The sequence below is a fragment of the Hyperolius riggenbachi genome, chromosome 6 (assembly GCF_040937935.1).
Source record: "Hyperolius riggenbachi isolate aHypRig1 chromosome 6, aHypRig1.pri, whole genome shotgun sequence".
In the NCBI taxonomy this organism is placed as follows: domain Eukaryota; kingdom Metazoa; phylum Chordata; class Amphibia; order Anura; family Hyperoliidae; genus Hyperolius; species Hyperolius riggenbachi.
Window position 1 is genome coordinate 114,979,425 of NC_090651.1, and position 23,160 is coordinate 115,002,584.

Here is a 23,160-nt window from a genome sequence, read left to right on the forward strand (position 1 = left end):
CAGGGTCACTTTAAGGACCAGAGCCTTTTTTTTTTTCCTTATCACTGTAAGTGGCTCCTTAATCCCGGCTCAGAACACCCTTTGGCACTTTATTCAGCTTAAGGAAGTGGCACAGACTCACAAAACGTGCTTCAGTGCATAATAAAATTAAATTATATGAATTTTCTTCATTTAGGTAAGACACCATTTTTTTTTTCATATTTTACTTGTTTTTAATAAAGTTTTATCACACTTTGGGCACACCTTCTGCTACTGACAAGGTACGGAACTCAGCTGTCTTTAGTTCTGTGCTGGTGGGGATGCATTATTGCATAACATGCGCGGGATTGGGTGGTGTTGAAACTACGCCATGAAAACACAACAAATCCTTCAAACACAAAACCCTGCCTCTTGCTCTCCCCTCAAATTGCCCCCCCCCCCCCCCCCCCTCAAAGGTAATAGTACTCCCCCTTTGGCCCCCTGCAGAGTCTAGCAGAAGCTGAGTGCACGCACATGTCCACCTGGCATGCTGCTTCCTGTGTTCTCCTCTCTAAATCCTTATTGGCGCCCACTCTCCATGACCCGGAAGCATGTACTCACAGACCATGCCGCTAGGTCACAGAGAGGGGCGCCAGTGTAGATGAAGTTAGAAGGACATGGACAGGAGAGAAGCACGCTGGCTGGATAGGTCAGTGCGCTCTGCTGCAGGGATCACTGTAAGCTTAGGGTGGTGGCGGTGGGGCAGTTTGGGTAGAAACACTCCAGAAGATGCCCCTGTTAAGTATTTATTTTGGGTGGGGGGGGGGGGGGGGGAGCTTTGCTCCTGTAAACCTGGGTGTGGCTAATGCTCAGGTGTGGCTATTGAAGCAAAAAATACAGTAATTTGCTGAACAGAGATTTCCGGTATGTTTAGCAAAGTTTCAATCTAAGCAGTTAAGTCGAGCAATACACAGTTGGTTTCCTAAAGTTATCAATACTTCAGTCAGAGCACCAAACTCCTCCACAAATCTCACCTATCAAAAGATTTGGGAAAAATGTATACATTTCTAACAAAATCGCTTTCTTACCAAACCACGGTTCATTTCCTTTCTTCAGCTTCAAAAAGAAATGTATTCGTGTTCATCAATCAAAAATGCAGTATTTGCATACAAACCCACATAGGGGCAATACGTAAATAAATAGAGAACAGACAATTAAATTCAAGAATAAAAATACATAGTAACAACATGAACCAAAGATAAACTATAATACGAAGGTCTTACTACATTTGTATAAGAATGACAAATCTAGAAATAAAAAAAAAAAAGAAAAAGAATGCAGATATGATTTAGGTTTAGGCTATAATTTTCCAACCATGAGATTCAAGGCGTCCAAGTGTTATGAAATTCTCTCATACTGTCTAAAAGGCAGCAACATGTTAAGCTAAAATGTTAGATCATTACAGGACCACTACAGCAAAAAATAATAATAAATAAATAATAAAAAATAGTAAGCAGTTAAAGGTTAAAGAGAAACCGTAACCAAGAATTGAACTTCATCATCCCAATCAGTAGCTGATGACCCCTTTCCCATGAGAAATCTATTCCTTTCCTCAAACAGTTCATCAGGGGGCTCTGTATGGCTGATTTTGTGGTGAAACCCCTCCCACAAATGATGTCAGCATCTCACAGCACTGAGGTAATGATATCACACTGTGGGAGCCTTGTTGCATTGTGGGAAATAACAGCTATTTTCAACTGCCATAAAAGCAAGCAGCATCTCCTCCCAGTGACATCAAATACCAGCAGTAAAAATGTCACCATGTGATACTGTAAATGTCATAATGTAAATCAGGTAGAGGAAAGATTTTACAATGAGCAAACACTGAGAATGAGCAAACATTTATACATAATTATTGTAAAAACAAAGCACTTTATTTCATTATTTCCACTGGAGTTCCGCTTTAAAATCTGACCAAATCAACAGGTTTTGGACTAGTCCATCTCTTTATGGGGAATTTTCAGGGTTTTGTTTTCAAATGCATTCCCTGAATGGCAGTTGCTAAGTCTAACTGCCAGATTAGTGTGCAAGCAAGTAGGGAGGCTGGCTGATATCTTATTGGCAGTTAGACTTAGCAACTGACATTCAGGGAATGCTTTTAAAAATAAAGGAAACCCTGAAAATCCCCCATGAGCAGATGGACTAGTCCAAAACCTGTCGGTTCTTTCAGATTTTAAATGCTAAATTTTTTTCCCCTATCGTTGTCCTTTAACAAGTCAAAAGACATCCCCACTGGTAAGTGTGAAGAGCTCCAACTTTTTTCTTTCTTCAAACTGACATGGGCTTTTATTGCCCGAGAACAGATAGCAGGCATCTTGGCACTTATAGTACAGGCAAGCCATGATTCCTAAAGCTATGCCTGATAAAGAAAACCATCCCCGAATGGGATTTACCACTAGAACTGGGTTATTTCTTCTCTCCATTGGCTTCATCTGGAACCTAACCCTAAAGACTACTTTTCTGGTTGCTATTACTTTGGGCAGATGACTACCAGAGATTCAGGCTCTAGTACATGCATAACAATCAACAACTTTTTATAATTTTATAACAGAGTAGTGTTAAATCCCCTTCTACATTTCTGAAAGTAGTTACCAAACAACATTAGAAATAATGAATGGACTCTTCACATTTCTCATAGACTCAGACCCCCCTGCAATTCACCTATAGATGTTGGGAAAAGTTTGGTTGCGTATCTTTTTGAGTACTAAGCCCTTCCATTCTTCAGAATATCTGTTCATTTTCCCAGCAGAATCCAGAAAAAAAAAAACTCTTCTAGAAACATTTTTCCTGGATCCAAGAGTAATCCGGAGTGCTTACAGAGCCAGAGGTCTTCGATTCCTTCAGCTATCCCTTGAGTTCACTTGCAAGACAACTCTGTGGAGTTCCAATAATACATTATTTATCACTAGTGATCCTAGCACGTGTAAAAACATGCTAGGTATGTCACTAATCCGCTGTGCGCATGCACACCGCGCGCACACGCCCGCCCCTTCTGGCCCCATCCTCCTCCGGCTCTTTGTTTCATTCTTCACTGCTCAGTCTGCCTGTTACCAGCGCTGATAAAATCTCCGACTGAGCATTCAGTCTAGCTTTGCCCCATAATGACTATAGCTGAACTAGTCTTCTGTGATGTTTTTTCAAGCCCAAGCCTGCCCGCTCCTGGCTCTGCTTTCCTGTTACGAGGACACATAGCAGCAAAGTAGAGCCAGGAGGGGGCGGGCTTGGGCTTGAATAGACACCACAGAAGACTGACTCAGCTATAATCATTATGGGGCAAAGCTAGACTGAATGCTCAGTTGGAGATTGAGCAGTGAAAAATGAAACAAAGAGCAGAGTAGGCATTTACTGTCATGTACCCATTAATATATATGGCAACATACATGAGGGTGCTTAGTCTCTGGTTCTCTTTAAGAGAAGGGAGAAAACATTTAGGGTTCAAACAAACCAGTGGCTCCTTCTTGACATTTCTTCTGGTATGTATCTGCATTGCATAGACAAATATCTCAAGAATTATACTTGTTCTTATTGACATATTTGAAATAAGAAATCACTGATAAGAAATTCCAACTATAAAACACTTTCCTAGCAGAAAATGGCTTCTGACAGCAAGAAAGAGATAAAAAGCGGAATTTATCAGTGAGGGTCACACTGTAATCACTTCCTGTCTGAGTCAGGACTGAGTCAGCCATTTACATACCTGATATTTAAACTATTTCAGACAGAGAAAGAAAAAAAAGGAACACAGCATAGTTATTTGTGTGCTTGGTACTGTACATACACATGTCTATCTCATTATGTCACGTCAGTTTGGGTATCCTTTAAAGCCTAGGTTCTCAACGTGTGGTACGCGTACCCCAGGGGGTACTTCTGATGGTTCCAGGGGGTACTCAGGCTTGATATACTTAACCAAGAATAACAAATTTAGAAAATGATAAATCTTATTTAAACAACACCAAGTTAACATTCTAGCTAGTTAAAAGCAATAGTAAATGCTTGGAAATTGTTTAGAACCAATTATCATGTACTACAATCAAATATATATTTGTCAAGGGGTACTTGTGATAATTTTTACTATGCTAGGGGGTACTTGGTGATTACTGGGTTTTAAAAGGGGTACATACCAATAAAATGTTGAGAAACACTGCTTTAAACAAACTTGAACTGCAAATAAACTTATGAGATAATGGTGTATATGGTAAATAGAACATTAGTAACATGGAACAGAGTGTCATGCAGTAGAGTCCTGGTTACCTGCTAACTGCCACTTATGGGGGTGTGCCTATCTCTCACTAATGCAGAGCAGCACGCAGCAGAAAACACTTACCAGAGCTCCAGGTGCCGGTCGTCTTCACTTCTCAGGGAGGAAACTCACTGGCAGGGCAGTTTTCCTCTACACTTTTGCGATTGCCTTTTCCACAAACGTTTAGTTGTGATTGTTCCGCAATTTTTTGTTTGCTTTGGCATATAATGTAATTGTGAGCGCACGCATCATACGGGAAAAACAGATGGAAAATGGTAAATGCAAATGAACGGTCACAACTGCATGGCAACTACTCACTGCCGCCTGGAAACTGCTTCCTTAGCACACAGTTCAACTGCCCATGGAAATGGGCCCTAAAGCAATGAACCAATGATTGTTTTGGTCAATCCAAATTGCAAATGTGTATGAGCCTTAAAGGACCACTATCGCAAAAATAGTAAAATTTAAACTACATCCCCATGAAGAGATGGACTTGTTCAAAACCTGTCGGTTCTGTCAGATTTCTACTACCTACTGTAAGGGACAGCAACATAGTTAAAAAGTAATTTATGGCTCATTTTACTCTGGAAGAAGCATACTCCTTATTCGTATAGGTTTACATGTATCTTAAACTGTGCAATTTTTCACACTAGTGGTCCTTAAAGCTATACATAACACACATGGTAGCAGTCATAATTGACTTTCTCATAACAAAACATGTCCTAGTTTCCAGCTGGTAAAATAGATTGAATTGCCATCACACTTTCTAAAATATCTGGAACACATTATCAGATCTGGCATTATAACACTCCTAAATCAGCATAACAGACGACTTACATCTTCAGAATGGAGTCGCCAATCCTGGCTTCATTATTTCCATAAGAACAGGTGTACTCTAAGGGCCCAACTAATGGCTGAAAGCAAACATGAGCATCAACTTAAAACAATAAGTAAAACAAAAACCTCAGATATTTGCCTAACAAAAGGGATGGCTCTAGATCCCATACCCCTTGACAAATATATATTTGATTGTAGTACATGATAATTGGTTCTAAACAATTTCCAAGCATTTACTATTGCTTTTAACTAGCTAGAATGTTAACTTAGTGTGGTTTAAATAAGATTTATCATTTTCTAAATTTGTTATTCTTGGTTAAGTATATCAAGCCTGAGTACCCCCTGGAACCATCAGAAGTACCCCCTGGGGTACGCGTACCACACGTTGAGAACCTAGGCTTTAAAGGATACCCAAACTGACGTGACATAATGAGATAGACATGTGTATGTACAGTACCAAGCACACAAATAACTATGCTGTGTTCCTTTTTTTCTTTCTCTGTCTGAAATAGTTTAAATATCAGGTATGTAAATGGATGACTCAGTCCTGACTCAGACAGGAAGTGATTACAGTGTGACCCTCACTGATAAATTCCGCTTTTTATCTCTTTCTTGCTGTCAGAAGCCATTTTCTGCTAGGAAAGTGTTTTATAGTTGGAATTTCTTATCAGTGATTTCTTATTTCAAATATGTCAATAAGAACAAGTATAATTCTTGAGATATTTGTCTATGCAATGCAGATACATACCAGAAGAAAAGTCAAGAAGGAGCCACTGGTTTGTTTGAACCCTAAATGTTTTCTCCCTTCTCGCGGTATGGGATCTAGAGCCTTCCCTTTTGTTAGGCAAATATCTGAGGTTTTTGTTTTACTTATTGTTTTTAGTTGTTGCTCATGTTTGCTTTCAGCCATTAGTTGGGCCCTTAGAGTAACCTGTTCTTATGGAAATAATGAAGCCAGGATTGGCGACTCCATTCTGAAGATGTAAGTCGTCTGTTATGCTGATTTAGGAGTGTTATAATGCCAGATCTGATAATGTGTTCCAGATATTTTAGAAAGTGTGATGGCAATTCAATCCATTTTACCAGCTGGAAACTAGGCCCTCTCTCACTGCCCTCATTCCACCGCTGTTCCCTTTTCAAAATTCCAAAATTCATAGAGCATGCGTGAGCACAGACTTGTGCATGTGCAGTATGGATTTGCTCATCTACAGAAGTACTCTGGGGCAGGAGTACTTCTGAAGCCTGCAGGAGGAGTCCTGCAGGGTCCCAAAGAGTTAGTCAACCAAGTCGGTCACATAACTTCATCTGGGTACATCGGTGGAACAAGAGCATGAAAAAAAGAACAGGGGAGGCTCTAAGAGTTCCAGAACCTTCCTTCTTCTTAGGCAAGTATGTAGAGCTTTTACTTTTTTTACTTGCTTCAGGACCAACCAGAAACCTTACCTCACTAAGCAAAAGGAGGTTTCCATCGTTATTCTCATTTTAAAAATTTGACATGTCCACCTGAGGAACCATAGCTGAAGTATATAACATATATTTATGATGGGAATAAGATTGTGAGCCCTTCTGAGGACAGTTAGTGAAAAATACTATATACTGTACTCTAATCTGTAAGCATGGCTACTGCTTGGCTCAGCATTACTATAATGTTCAGAATGCAAAGTGATGGGTTACATGCATGGGCGTAAATAGAAATCTCTGGGCCCACCTGCAAAACCTGAGGGGGGAGGGCCTTGTACACAAGACCATGCTGCACACTGAATAGTGACTGTCTACAAACCTTTGTATAATTCCTTATCAGTGGCTGAGCAGATACAGTCATTAGAACAATTGTGCAGAGAGCAGACAGCTTTTCTCTACGCCACCCTTAGTTGTCAGTCTCTCAGGACAGGAAAATAAACTTTTTTTTCCCCTGGACTGCAATTTACAGTGCCTTTCTAAACAGCTCTGCTCAGGACCCTCCCCAGGATCACCCCACCCTCCTGTCCCCACATCCCTTGCAGGGGTGATTGTTACGCCACTGGGTACAAGCAAAGTACATCTAGACCTTTGGAACTCTGAGCTGCAGGAAATGGCTGGTAAAGCAACTCCAGACAAGGGGATTTAAACATTTTTTTGTTTTGTTTTTACATCAAAAATAAGCTCTGCCAGCATACAAAAGCACTAGGAAAAGATTTTCTTGCAGTTGGGTCATAAAGGAAACCCATCATGCAAAATCATGAAGACCACCATTGATAACACCCTGTAAATGCTGATTCACAGAGCCTGCTGGCTTCAACATGGAGTCAGTAACTCATTTATGTAGAAAAGGTGTAATGACATCACTTGCAGCAAATGTACTCATACTGGGGCGTAACTAGAGGGGAGCAGCCCTTGCGATCGCAGGAGGGCCCAGAGCTGTGAGGGGCCAAAACTACTAACCTTCCTTCCTCTGATTCAGGGACTCTACTTCAGATCAGGTGTTTTTGTGGCTACACTTGTTATGGGTGTGAAGATCATGGAGGCTAAACCTGTTTTATGACCCTTGTAAGATGGGCTCCAAGGCCGTCAAGGGCACCAAGGGGAGGCAAGGAAAGGGTATAACCATTGGGGGCCCCCATAAATCGTAGTTATGCCACTGTATTAATAGTCAGCAATTCAGCAAGTAATAAAGCCACAGTGTCAGTGTGAGAGCTAGATAACTAGTACATTAGTAAGTCAATATGGCAGCCTTTATACTGTATTTGTATTTTGCTCATTTAGTTTTTTTGCGTTTCAAAGAAAAATGTATAATGCACACAGACACCAAACCCAGTGGTAATATCAATTTCATTTTATTTACATTGTCTCCTATTAAGAGCCTCTGAGAAGCAAAGCAATCATCATGTTTATAATATACAGCATTCATACTAAATTCAAATTTTCTCAAGACAAACTCCCCCCCCCCCCCCTTCATTATCAATTATCACACAAATTGGCATGCCCAAGTCTTCCTCAAGCAATAAAGACATGGTCGGTATAAAACGTGCCCTTGGCACAAACTGTTATAATCAACCCAACTATTGTAGTCATCTGGAAAAACTCTGTATCCACTGGAAGAAAAAGAAAGCCAAGGCTTTTCCCCCCTAGAAATATGGGTTTATAGATAGTTTTTAAATTTTATATATATATTATATACACTCTCCTAGTAAAGGAATTTGCATGTTGATATATACTGTCTAGAGAAAACCTCTATATGTTGTGAGGAAATAAAGAACACAACTTTAAGTCTCACTGATAGGACTATAAAGATGTACAGCACTTATAAACCGCTTCTTACAAAATGATCTGACTGCTTATTGATCATTACTCAGTTGTTACCAATAACCAACCCTGGGAAGATTGTTGGAGGAGAACCAAAACAAAACAAAATGCTGGAACTTAGTGATGAGTTTCTAATTCAAGGATAGTCCATTCTCCATGGGGGAAGAACACTCGTCAGGAGAGAAACTAGTCACTGTAACACTTGTAGAATCCTCAAACGGAGATGACAAATCCCCCATGCTTTGCCCTGAGATTTAGAATTCTCTCTAGCTAAAACCAATGTCTGATTGATCAGGTACTGTGCTAGGCTCAGATCCTCAGGGACGGAGTTTATGATGTCAACATCTGATCCGTGATCAGCTAACAGCTGTCTTAGCAGTGTCCAGTCCCTTTCTACAAACTGTTGATCTTCAATCTCAATGTCCAAGATTCTACCTTCGGTCTTCAATGTCTGTTCAAATTCCTTCACCGGGATCCATCTCATATATAGGAGAAAGGGACTTTGGAGGACGATGGTCATACATGCAGGTTTGTGCAATGAGTCATTATCATCTATGTGTCCTGAAATAATTCATAATACTGTACATTGTAAAATAGTTATGCTCTCCCCCCCAGACTCACCCGAAGACGAACATACAGTCATTAAAAACACTGTGGTACATAGACATTTCACAGCACACATATTTTGATTTCTATACAGTGATAAAGATCACGGTTTAGAAATTCAAGTCAAGCAGCAGAATGCCCTAAAGAAGCAAACATCTGAAATTTCTGATACAGAAAATGGGTAAATCATGAATCCATTTACATTATGCAGAGGAGACGGGCACCAAAAGATTGTTGCTGCTCCTCATATTGAAAGTAAACAAAGCATATGACAAATGTGCCAATTGATCACTGAAACTAGATTATGAAAACCTGGCTGAATCATGGCCAGGGAAATGTGACCTTGCCACTGGATTACTATATGGGTATAAACGTAGATAAGCAGCAGGCTAACAATAACTATGGTTTCAGGTGGGATGAATAAATGGCAGGAACTATTAGAAAACACCAGTTACGACCATCTGGGAGCATGAGTTGTGGTGAGTGCAGGTAGTTTCTGTCTTGCCCGACTAGCTGCCGTTGCTGGATTTAGTCCTTTAAGCTAACGTATAGAGATGGTTAATGAGATGCTAATAGTTTTGGGTTATTGTAAAGGCTATATTAATTTGCATTTAATTTGTCCAATTCCAAACTGCAAAAAATTCCATAAAATGTGCATAATTATTAGAATCCTGTTAACCATGTGTATAAACCAGGACTCTGACCATCTCAAATGGTAGGTTTGGTGTGTGAATTCAGAACATCATTACAAATTCACCTCAGCACAATTCAGCACTGAACCTACAGACAGAAAGGGGGAGGCTAGTTCACTTACTTACGCTCCATAGGGCGTTTCATGTGATTCCAAACTTCCTATTCCCAAAGCCAAAAGGGGGAAATAAAAGAGTCACGTGAAACGCACCATGAAGAGCAAGTAAGTAAGCAGTGCTGAAGTAAGGTGCTTGAGTGAATTCAAAATGATTTTCTGAATTTGCACACCGGCACTATCGAACAGTAAATATTGCAGATGTATGTGCAATGGACATCTCTTCAAGCAGCTCGATCCAGTAGCGGCCACCAGACAGGTATTGTAGGACACACACACACACACACACATTCACCACCATCCACACTGTTAAATGGTTGTAGATGGGGTTCTCTTTTCGTTTACTGCAACTAAGCTGACCATTGGCTACTGACATTTCCTGGCATCTCAATGTATATTTCATTTCATATACAACTTTTTTTTTTTACTTTATCATTCTAAAAAGCTGGAAAAATATGGATTCCTTTTTGAGGCTTTCCAACCTCCTTGACAATAAATAAGGGTCATGCCACACAGGAGATTTTATTCAATTAACATACATGCAGCTGTGTATATGCTGGCCATGGCATTTGCTAATGGATGGCCGCATATAACCATCCATGCAAACTGAGCCTTAGTTTCTGCAACTAATATCTGGGACAAACATTAGGAATATCATGACATGCTAGTATATTACTCAATTGGTTTAAATCACATGTTGCAACATTAACACTTTAGGTGTTGAAATGTGATACCTTTATCCAGTCAGAGGTTCTACTCTAGTGGCTCACTGGATTGAGGCATAGTGAGGCTCAAAAGGTTGAACTTGACGGACAAGTGTTTTTTCAAGTGTACTTTTCAAGTAACAAAGCAGGTGTTGCTAATGCAGCATCTTGTTGCTGCAGCTGTAGTGTAATATGTGGTACTGCACTACATAATATTAGCTGCATCTCCTTGCCAGCTTGTCACAGGTACCAAATCTCATGTGGCATGACCCTGGGGGCGAATCTCAACAGGGACAGAACAATAAAAACAGGTAGAGGTTTTAAAACTTGTCCAGTGGCTCTGCATATCTCCTTAACTTCAGTGTCAAGACCTAATTTTACAAATAAAGGTTCAATGTAAAATGTAGCATTGTTACTCAATAGGCAAACAGTTATGGTGATCAAGCAAAGCACTGCAGGTGCTGAAGGCTTTAAGGCAGGTCTTTTAGAAAACAGTAAATTCAATCTCATTTGTTTAGAGTAACACTGGCTGGATTAATTGATTAATATGCGAGTTTCAAAAGGTAATACTTCCTATATATTAAATTAAAGTGAATCAAATAGACAAAAACCTAATTCACTATCGAAGCCAATAAATAGATTATAACAAACCAGATCTAGAGCAAAGTCTACTACTAAAGGGTAATTCCATGGCCGTTCAACATAGTTCTGTACTTGACCTCTCCGATTTTGACCAATTTTTTTTTCCTGTGATCAGTGACACCCCCCCCCCCCCCCCCCCCCCATATTGAATAATTACGATTTGAAGTTTTCAAATTTAAAAAAAAAGAATTTTCAAAAACTTATTTTATTTTTTTCCCCATTATAAAACTTTAAATACCTTTCCAACAAGCTCAAACTGCCATCTGTGCAATGATTTTTGACGAAGCTATGATTTTATTGAAAATTGGTCTACGTCAAAATTGGCCATTTTGACTGAGCCACAGTTCGGCCAAATTTCGGTCAGGGGTCGGTTAGGGGTCACTGATCACAGGAAAAATAGATTTGGTCGAAATCTGAGAGGTCAAGTGCAGAAGTATGTTGAACGGCCATGGAATTAAACTAAACAAAAAGGCTGCGGCACACTAATGGCTTGCACTTTTAGCAATGAGTACTGGAGTTCATCGCCAGTGTTGGTGTTCATGGTATTGAAACCTGAATTCGCCCGTCCCTAACACTTTAGCATCCAAAAATATGGAAAGGGTTAGCACTTCAGATGAGTCATATCAAGCATAACATGAAGCTCAAACAGGTAGACTCCCCCGATCCTGTCCACTCTTCTGGCTGCTGAAGTGTGGTGATGGGTGGATTAAAGTTTCTGAATTTCAATAACCCGAATTCAAACAACAACACTACTCATAACTTTCCATGTTTTGGGCATGGATGACAACTGATGAAGGGCCTGTGCCTGAAACATGCAGTGTGATGGCGTCTAGTACACTTTGCTACTGCAAGCCTTTTGTGTGTCTCCCTTTTCTCTCGTGTTCTCTGAATTTAAGTGACCCTGTCTCGCTAAATATCTATTCTCACTAAATGAGGCTCAGTTGATCCTTGGACAGTGCTGATATTTGGCTGTACTACTTGTTTCAGAAGTCCTGCCATGCCCTCCTACCCCAGCCATGCCTCCTATTCAGCTTTACTGCTAGATCAAGTAGCTGTAACCCACTACAAGGTCACTGTAAATAAATATATATTTTACAAATACATTTTAATTAAGGATATAATAAATAAATATATTAACCATTATGGTTTCTCTTTAAAACATCAAGTCAACTCCCATGTAGAAGTACAGCTATAATTGGGCTATTTTGGTTATACATTTCTGTGGAGCTCCATTGAAAGTAAAGGGTTCTCTGGTAAAGGGCAAAGAATAAAGCCCTGATGGGCATATTGTATTAGTGTTGTGAAAGGAATCTTTCACAACACTAATACAACACTGAAAGGAATCTTACCCAGCTTAAAGTAAATCTTCACCCAGTGGCAAGTTAGCCTGTTTGGACTTGAATGAGTCTTTGCATTTAATACCAACCAGGTCTAACTGCACATGAAAATGTGCAGTCTGGAGGATTTTGCAGACAACCATGACCTAGTAAATAATGAATAGATACTTCTTATTGAGATCCTCTCAAGCCATCATATGCTGCTGGGTGGGTTCTTCTTTAATGAATTATTCTTGCAAGGACAGTGAGAACCCTGATAATGGCTGAAGAACCATATCTAGAAAAATATGTACCCAATGATTCAAACAGCTGGCTCCTACTCCTCCCTAACCTGCTAGATGCAACCTCACAATCCCTGTATTATCCTAAAAGACTGCTTGCTATATCAGTATCTGCATCTGCAGTACACTAATGTCAGGGATGTGGCCGCTAACTCATAAGATCAGCAAAGACACATGGGAAGAAAATGGTGTAGAAAAAGACGCATTCTGATAAACAAGGAGCTGGATTTGATGTTGAGATAGATTTGTGTTTTACTTACAGCAAACCCAAGGTGAAGGGGAGAAGGAGGATGCCATATTTATTTCCTTTTAGATAATACGAATTGCCTGGCTTTCCTGCTGATCCTCTGCCTCTACATAGCCATAGACCCTGAACAAGCATGCAAATCAGATGTATCTGACAAATCGGACAAGTTTAGCTACATGCTTCTTTCAGGTGTGCGATTCAGATGCTGCTGATGTATGAAAGATCGGCAGGATGTCAGGCAACTGATATTGTTTAAAAGGAAATAAATACAACAGCCTCCATATCCCCCTTGCTTAGTATACCAGACCTGGGGCAAGGCAACCTGTGGTAAGCACAGAGGTAAATTCATGCTGGATTCACATACCTCTGTGCATTATTGTTGTTTCCCCCCCCCCCCCCCCCCCCACTACCTTCTTCGTAAACGCTCCTTGAGAAATGTAACTTTTGGTGAAAGTTACATTTTCAGACAGGAAGAGGCAGGCTTGCCTTGATGTTGTTCCCTCTTATCTATATGGGAAGGTGATAAGAGGGAACATTGTGGCAAGCCTGCTACTTCCTGCTACTTCCGTTCTGAAAATTTGACTTAAGCGGCAATTCACAATTTTCAAGGAATGATTATCGGAAAAGGAAGGAGGATAGTGCACATAGGTATGTAGATCCAGCATGAATATACCTCTGTGTTTCTGTTAAGAAGCTTTGCCTCAAGTCAGGTATACTTAAAATAGAAGCTTTTATGATTATCTCTGTAAGATAAACAAAATTCTAAACCTTATGAACAATAAAATCTCTCTATACTACACACACAAGGAAAATGGAATGCATAAAGCAAAAAACTAAATTACACTTATTGACGTATAATACAAATGAAGGTTCAACCAAGTTTAAATAAACCACTACACACGTGCAATTGCAGCTACTTACCTGTAGTGGCTATTACAGGCTTCTACAATGTTCAAGATCATTGACCTGTTCAACAGCCAATACTTCTCAATAAATATGAAAAGCAGAACCATGTTGCAATAAAGTGCATTACCGTAAAAAAAGGAAAATCTTGAACAATTTACAAGTTTGCAGGATGTGCAATTAAAGTGAAAGCATAGAACGCCAAGATGTGCATACAAAATGATGGACATAAAAAAATTACCTGAATCTTGTAACCTGTAACAAGATTTTGACCCATAAAAAACAAAAACAGTTCTGCCATTCTTGCTATACATGTAGAATACAGTGAGAGGGAGTGTTGCAATTGCACCAAAAACTTTTCACTTTATCCATTCCATGCTCCTCCTTAAAAATACATATTTAAAGCCATTTTACTGTTCTAGATCAGCAGCTGTTCTTAAGGCCCTATCTTGGCTTCCCATTTTTTAAACGCATTTGAGAAGTAAATTTCACAAATTATCACTGCACAAAGCTTTAAGCATTGCGTAACTGTAACTAGCTGGTGGCGCCTATCTTGTTCCTCTAGCTCCTTGTCGCGGGCAGATGGGAAGTTGCATCCCCAGCACAGAACTATTTGCCTGACCACACCCAACTCCTCCTGCGCTGAAAGAGACTAAGGTCCCTTCCCCAGAGGTTCCTTACCCAGATAATGGAGCTGGAGGACCCAGTTAGTCAGCCAGACATTTTAAATAAATGTATTACAAGTAGTACTAATGCAATGAACAAAACATTGTGCATCGCTAATCACTGCAAATTTACTTCTTTAAATTGGAACTAGGGCTTTGAACAACTTCTGGCATTACCAAAACACAAAACAGGATGAACGTTTCAAAGACCAACTGAGCCAAATGTAGTTAATGGTCTAACCAATCAAATACTATTACAGTCCCAACAATACTATTTAGAAAAATATTGTGTGCCGGAACATAATTACAACAGATGTTTCATATGAAGTCAAAATACAAAGATGTAAGGCCACCCCTTATAGAGTTATGCATTACTAGATTAAACTGGGGGGTGCTGTGGCCAAATTCTAGAAACCACACTTCATTAAATCTTCACTCTTTTATTCCATACGAAACAAACCCTTGCACAGCAAAAAAAAAAAAAAAAAAACGTTCATGCAAAATTCTGTATCTGTTCCTAAACTAAATGAAAGTAATAAGTTCGCAAAAACAAATATTTCAGTGTAGATAGCAAAATCATATAAAGGCTCCTCTGTTTGTCTGCGGTCAAATACAAACACTGGCAAATGTATAATAATATTGCAGGCAAAAATAATATTTATCAACCGCACTGGTAGCATCCATACATACAGTATATCCAGATGCATAGCCTGATGGAGATACAAGAACACATCTTAACCAACTGGTGCAGCATAAACAGAGGAGACTTTGGATGAAATGCTTGACTACACAGAATCACGCATGTTTTTGTAAGCTATTATTTAGTTGAGGGCCAAATGCAGATCATTGAATGGACTGCATTTTTTTGGCCGTCAGCTTTGCCCTGCAAACATCTTCTGGTTATAAAGATATTGCCTCATTGGAAAACATCAATTTCGAGTGTGCATATTTTTTACTTGCAATATTTATCATGTTACAGGGTTAATGTTAGGACTTGAACTCACAAAGCAGCCAACTTGTGCCTTTTGCAACTACATAGAATAATGCATTCTTTTTATGAACTAATATCTCTGTATAGTTTTGGGACAAATGCTGCATTTTGAATGGACAGTCTTTTTGTGGCTGCAGGTTTGTTTTTAATAAGGTCATATGGAATAAGTCTCTGTGACTGTATGAGAATATGAAGGGTTAAGGAAATGAGTCAAATGAACTCTAGGCATTTGAATTTTTTTTTAAATATTAATAGAACTTCGCTGCTTTTGATTAGTACATGACCACTTATGAAACCAGTCCATATAAAAACTACACTTGGGTATAAGCAGAATTGGGAGCAGGCACCCAGTGAAGATGAGCCTGTTAAAATTGCATTCTGGGAGATGATATGCCAATCCCTGATTTAACAGTACATATGTCATGAGAAGTTATGAGAGCAGCCACTGCTAACCTCCTGAAAAAGCTGGTCACCTGACTGTTAAGCTGATCCTCTGGCTGTAAAGATTTAATTATGTAAACGCGTGGGACACATATGGGGGCAAAGACTGTCAGAACATGATCTGCATACGCATTTCACGTACTTAATTTAGAAAACGTTACTATAAGATATTTATTATAGCCAGAAAACCTTGATCAGGTCATCTTGGCGCCTGATTTGCACCGTGCTGTGCTTGACTTGGGCGCCACCATAGACGTACACAGAAAACCAGCTTCTCAGCTTCCTTTAGGAGGTCAACAATGGCAGATGCCATGTCTTTGTAATGACAGCTGTACTTAAAAGAGCATTAAACCACCGGAGTTAAATGGCATAAAAGTAATTATCCACGTGAGTGTAAAATTCCATAAGTATCTCTGAAATCTTAAAGATCTGCTATATGCTCATTTCTGTACTAGTAGAACACTGCATTGGAAATAAGTAAATTATACAATTCTATTGTGTGATAGCTATTGTTCATTACCTGCAGATAAAGCAGTGTTGGAGCTTTCAGTAGATGGTGCATGGTTGTCTCTGCCTTGATAGTCAAGAAACTGACTCTTACATGCATTACCAGTTTTAGTACAGGAAAACCTTTGTGTATCAGAAGGTGATTCTGTGTACAGATCCAAATGGCATGGCCTTGCCTGAGACTTAAATTCATTTTCAGTAGATGTATAGTAGCCCTTACATGCATCAGATTCTTCAAAGTTCTTGTCAGGCAAGGAATCTTCAAGCACCAGTTGATTTCCACTCATAGGTACATCGTTAGTCTTGTCTGCCATGGGTTCATGGTTTTGAGGACATGCAGGATCATTTCTCTCAAACACATCAGATGGCGTAAGAGGAGCAGACTTTCGCACTTGTGAAGAATGAAGATCTCCTTCATCAGATCCTAGTTCTTCACACTCATCCACAGACAGGAGCACAGATCTCTTAAAACCTTTATTTCCTGTACCCTGCTGAGCTTCATTCTCTGTATCAGCAATATCATCGAAGGCTAAATTAACTATTCCCTGAAAGGGCTGAGGTGCTACATCTTCTACAGCTTTGAGTCCAGCACTTTCGGTTTCTGAACGTTCATCTTCAGTTTCATCAGCTGAAGAGGAAAGGTGTTCCACTTCCTGAGAAAACTGTACACTACTGCAAACTGCTATGTGATTGGAGCTATGTCTGGGCACATCCCTCTGCTGCCATGGCTCCATTTTTCTCCGAGGTACTTCATCGTCACTGGTTGAATTGACTCGGAACAACTCCGTACTCTCTTTTTTAATTTTTACATCAACTCTTAGGCTGCCATCATAACCTTTTAGTTCTTCGGGAGTACTGGTGTCACTACTGCTTCTACCTAGAAAATCATGGCACCGCATAGTGCTACACTTAGAAATTCCTCTTTCATTTGAACCATCATCGTCTTGAGAACCACCAGCATCATAGTCCTCTGACCTTGGCTTGATATCATCAGAAGAGGTACTGGCACTGCCACTTTCTGATTCTGGGCTCTCATGCTCAAGTAACATACCCGAATGTTTATTCCACTGGCCTATGAACTCAAAGTTCTCATGATCCACCGTCTGTAAAATATTCATATCAGCTTGAAAATCAGACAACCGCCTTTCTGAGCAGCTCATAAAATGATCACCACCATTCACAACAGCTTGGCAGTTGGCAGGGCTGCCCTGTGCAGGTAATTCACCAGCATCAGAACTATGTGCTAATCTGCTACTGTTCTCAGAGGACTGGAATAATGACATATCTTCTCTCTCTTTCTGTTTTGGAACTCTTTCAACTTCTTTCACAGAACATAACTCGCTTTCGCTTGAACTGTCAGCGCATTTAGAATTCTCTGAATCACAGACTGTTTTACAGTCTGGCTTCTTTTCGCCCGAAATACTTTGAACGTGCACTTCTCCTGACCCTGCATTGTCAACATTTGCCAGCTTTATTTTATTCGTCACTTCTGTCAAACTATCATTTGAATTAGATGCGTAATGAAGAACAGATGCTGCTGGAAGATACTCTTGGCATTGGCACTGATCTATATTAGGCTTCTGTATTACAGAGTCTTGATTGCCCATTGAGTTTTCCTGAGAATGGTTATGTGCAGTGAATGGCTTGGCCCCTGAAGACTTCTGCTCAGATTTGTCTTCTCCCTCTACCAAATGAGAGGAGGAAGATTGCTTAGCTTCACCTGCATCAGACCCTGGGCTGTGGCTACCGTTTGCAGGCGGGTTATGGCATTTTTTCAGTGCAGCAGGAGAACTCTTTTGAGAGGTCTTCTGGTTTGAGCTCAGTGCTTTAGAACTACCTTGAACTTTGGGTTTGGAGTCCTTATGGTTTGCTGAGACTTTACTGCTACTTAAACTGTTTTTATTTGTTGGCACAGCTGGATGCACCTTTTGCGCTGAAACAAGTGTTGTTTTAGTACCTTTTCTGTGCACCGATGCTTGCTTATCTACAGAAGTAGGCTGGTTTACCAATTTAGTGTCCGTTTTAACATCAGTTTGCTTGGAAGAAGCAGATTTAGGCAAGTCTGATCCATCGCCTGAAACACCTAGAAGGAGACAGTGAGAGGGAAAAGTTGAAACAAGTATCGCCAGCTGCCAAAATTATTTATCATAAGATCTACTTGCAATTGGATCACAAAACAAAATAGATTTCATTTGCACAGTCAATGTATAGTTTGGATAGTCAATGTATAGTTATACAATTATCTAAATGAACAAGTAAAATTTGGTATGTGGTATGGGAAATGTTGGTCTTATTAAAAATAAAACCCTTTCATATCATGCAGCTAAATTCCACAGTGCACAGGCAGCATGCAGAAAGCATGAAAATTATACCATGAGTTAATTACAGGAAGATCCCCTATCCATTTAAAAAGGCCTTAAAGTGAACCTTAAAGTGAACCTCCGGACTAAAAATCGACTCAGCAGCACTGAAAAGGCTTTGTGTTTCTTTAACAGTTTCACAGCATCAGAACTTTGTTTCTCTTATCCAAGCCTCATTTTTAGCTGCACAGAAGAAAACTGCCCGGGCATTTTTCCCCTGATGCTGTGCAAAGCATGATGGGATTTCTGTTGTTGTTCTCCTTCTGCTGTTTTGGTGCAATTTTTTTTTTTTTACAATTTAAATTTGACATTTGAAGCCTAGCGCGTGTAGCTGGGAGGGGTGATCAGGACACAGGACAGTTGGAACTGTGTCTTATGCTCCCTGTCACCTCCTTTCAACCAAAAAGATGGCTGCCCCCATGACAAAGATGGCAGCCCCCATGAATCACAAACATTTGCCTGTTCTTTTAAAACAGGGTGGGTAAAAAATTATATTACCTATCTATTCTAATTAACATGACTAATGTAACTTGATGACAGTATGTTTGTTTAGGCTGAAGTTCCCCTTTAAGTCAGAAAAAAAAATGTTTTACTCACCTGGGGCTTCCACCAGCTCCCTGCAGCAGTCCTGTGCCCTCGCAGCCACTCAATAATCCTCTGGTCCCCCGCTGCCAGCTAGTTTCGTTTTTGCCGACAGGCCCGTCAGGACTGGCCATGCGTAGCTTTTTCCGCATTCCCGACTGTAATTAGCGATATTGTGGGCCCCAACGCGTAGCAAAAATACGCGTTGCCGCATATCTATGTGTTCGTAATGCGGCAACGCGTATTTTTGCACGCGTTGCGGCCCGTAATAGTTACTACGCTAATTACAGTCGGTAATGCGGAAAAAGCTACGCGTGGCCAGTCCTGACGGGCCTGTCGGCAAAAACGAAACTAGCTGGCAGCAGGGGACCAGAGGATTAGTGAGTGGCTGCGAGGGCACAGGACTGCTGCAGGGGGCTGGTAGAAGCCCCAGGTGAGTAAAACTCTTTTTTTCTGACTTAAGTGTCTCTTTAATCCCAGGGCTGTGGAGTCAGTACAAAAATCATCTGACTCAGACTCCCCATATTATGATTCCACAGAATCCGCCTCCCCTAATTTACATATAACAATCTTGTTGATTTAAAGTATGTAACAAGACATTTTGTCACTGCACTGCCAAAGCTTAGGCAGCTATATTAACCACTTTAGTACCAGTGGTCTCTGCCCCCTTAAGGACCAGAGACCGCTGGTACAAGAAACGGCGGAATCCTGACTAATCGCCGCACACACCCGCCGCAAGTCGGGATCCTGGGCCACCCACTCTGCCATCTCTATGACACAGAATTCCTGTGAGCCGGTCAATAGCCGCTTTCATTGGCTCCTGACCCTGCCCATCAATGTAAGCCAATGGGAGCGGTTTACATTGATAGACAGGGTCAGGAGCCAATGAAATTGGCTCCTGACCTGCACACAGGGTCATAGAGCAAGTGAGCTGCGGCGGGGAAACAACACCGAAATCATCGGGAGCGACGAAAGTGGCAAGAATGCACAGTGTCAGTTGATGGAAATCTATGCCCTGCCAGCCAGATAGCCATCAAAACAGGGCGTAGATTTAAATCAGCGCGGTCCGTAAAGCGAAATATAACCCTGCATTTGAACTTTGCTCTAAAACATTATTTACAGCATATTACATGCAGCCAGCATTTTTTTTTTACTAGACCAGCATTGGAAGGGGTACACACAGAGCTTTAAAGTTCCATGGAGAGAAATGCTGCCGCAGCCGAAGTTTAACAAGTGTGGAATGTGACACACTGACTGTGCAGGAGCTCCCGGACACAGAGAGAGAGTGAGTCACATTCCTCACTTGTTACATTGTGTTTACTTAAATGTATCTATCTAAACTTCGGCTGCAGCAGCATTTCTCTCCACGGAACTTTAAAGCTCTGTGTGTAACCCTTCCAATGCTGGTCTAGTAAAAAAAAAAATGCTGGCTGCATGTAATATGCTGTAAATAATGTTTTAGAGCAAAGTTGAAATGCAGGGTTATATTTCGCTTTACGGACCGCGCTGATTTAAATCTACGCCCTGTTTTGATGGCTATCTGGCTGGCAGGGCATAGATTTCCATCAACTGACACTGTGCATTCTTGCCACTTTCGTCGCTGAAATGCAGGGTTATATTCCGCTTTAAGTAGTTAAAGCGAGTCTGAAGCTAAAATAAAAAAACAAAACAGATACTTAAGGAGAGGGAAGGCTCTGGGTCCTATTGAACCTTTGCGGTCCTCTCCTTGTCCCCTTGTTCCAGCAGGGAGTGCGAGTGCTTCTGAAGACTGGCCGCTCCATACTGCGCATGAGCAAACAAGCTCTCTCGTGCAGTCGTGCATGTGCAGTATGGAGCCGCCCATGTTCAGGAGCACTCGCAAAGACTTCTGAAGCCTCCTGTGGTGGAAGATTTGAACAGGAGAGCCAGCGTTCAATTAATTATCCCATTTCTAGCATTATAAACACTTCCTATCTGTATATTAGTATGTAAAACCCCAACTTCCCAGTGATGTCATAGCCTAAGCTTTTAAGCTACGTGGAACTCTCCTCCCAGAGCATTCTGGGAAACCATTACTTCTATTCACTAAAGAGAAAAAAAAAAACTAAAGAGAAAAAAAACCCGAGAGCCCAATATAGTGTAGTATGTCAGGAATGTTGATAAATGGTAAAGTGAGAATAATTATACTCACAAACATGGGTTACCGTCCAGGTAACCACTATAAAGGCAGGTGAGGAGATTAAGCCTGTCCTCACTCAGGGCTAAGAAGTCGCTCTCTGTAGAAGTAGGAAAGTGGAGATGACACTCCCATCCACCAGGAGTGGACGCAATGTATTAGTATGCAGTACAGAGGCGCCAGCAGGATAAAAATTCATAAAAGCTTTAAAATTGCTGGGAGGAAGTGGTGGACTTGCCTCCCAAAAGCAAAACAGACTACCTGTTTTTAAATAAATAACACGTTTATTATACAATACCCCAGTAGGAAATGCAACGCGTTTCGCGGGTCAAGCCCGCTTCATCAGGCAAACAAGGGGTTAACAGGGAATCTGTAGTAGCAGGGTTAGCGCCTCAGTGAGGCGCTAACCCTGCTACTACAGATTCCCTGTTAACCCCTTGTTTGCCTGATGAAGCGGGCTTGACCCGCGAAACGCGTTGCATTTCCTACTGGGGTATTGTATAATAAACGTGTTATTTATTTAAAAACAGGTAGTCTGTTTTGCTTTTGGGAGGCAAGTCCACCACTTCCTCCCAGCAATTTTAAAGCTTTTATGAATTTTTATCCTGCTGGCGCCTCTGTACTGCATACTATTACTTCTATTCAGTTCGGAACACTGAGTATACAAACATTCCACAGACAGCACTCAATATTTTAACCATTGCAAAATGTAAATCAGGGTGAGGAAAGATTTAACAATAGACAAACATGGACTCATTTATAAAGTAATGTCCCCCCCCCCCCCCCATTTTTTTGTATTACGTCATTTTCAGTACAGTTCCTCTTTAAAAGGAAGATGAAGAGAAATAGCACTGCTGCTTTTGCAGCTCTCCATCTCTTAGCTGGAAGTAATTTTACTGTGGAACTCCTGAAACCATCACTGTATTGACTTCTGGGCTCTGATTACAGTAAATTACACTCATTCTTTTGCCCTCTTTGTATGCGGATTCTGTGTATTATTGAAGAATATGAAGAAATAACTAAGATAAATGGATTCATCAGCAGAAATGTAGCCAAAGGTTTAAAAGAGAAGATAAACATGAACCTAACAGACCAAAATTCAGTGGAATGTGTTGGTTTTGAGGCTCTTATCACAATTGCAAAGCAGATCATGTAAAAGTAATGTAAGTGTACGTATGGCAAGCGATGTATTTCACATAATGTCTGCAAGACATTCAGGGAGGAAATATAATCCATTAGAAAGAAAAAAAAAACACATTAAAATTAACTAGTAGCTAAATCACTGCAGACTACCACGTCAAATGTGTACACAACTGTAGCAATACTACCGTGTATGGAGTAAAGGTGTCCTGGAAGCTAGAGCATGACCTATACTTCTTTTAAAGCAGATCCGAGATGAAAAACTAACTATAACAAGTAACTTGTCTATATATCTTATCTAAAGTTTAGATAGTTTACACAGCAAATCTAGCTTCAAATAGCTTCAATAGAATATGATAATTTCTTCCTGTGATGCAATGACAGCAGCCATGTTGTTTGTAAACATTACACAGAGGC

At 40.5% G+C, this 23,160-nt stretch overlaps 1 protein-coding gene across 1 annotated transcript in view; it reads right to left on the reverse strand.

The window, feature by feature from the left end:
- Positions 1-7,911: 7,911 nt before the first annotated feature.
- BTBD8 (BTB domain containing 8) overlaps positions 7,912-23,160 on the reverse strand; it is a 134,738-nt gene continuing 119,489 nt past the window's right edge. The window contains 6 exon segments of the mRNA XM_068239802.1: positions 7,912-8,535; positions 8,538-8,621; positions 8,624-8,834; positions 8,836-8,915; positions 8,918-8,938; positions 16,520-18,589. Of these exon segments, the coding sequence (XP_068095903.1) occupies positions 8,495-8,535; positions 8,538-8,621; positions 8,624-8,834; positions 8,836-8,915; positions 8,918-8,938; positions 16,520-18,589 (2,507 nt within the window). The 3' untranslated portion in view covers positions 7,912-8,494.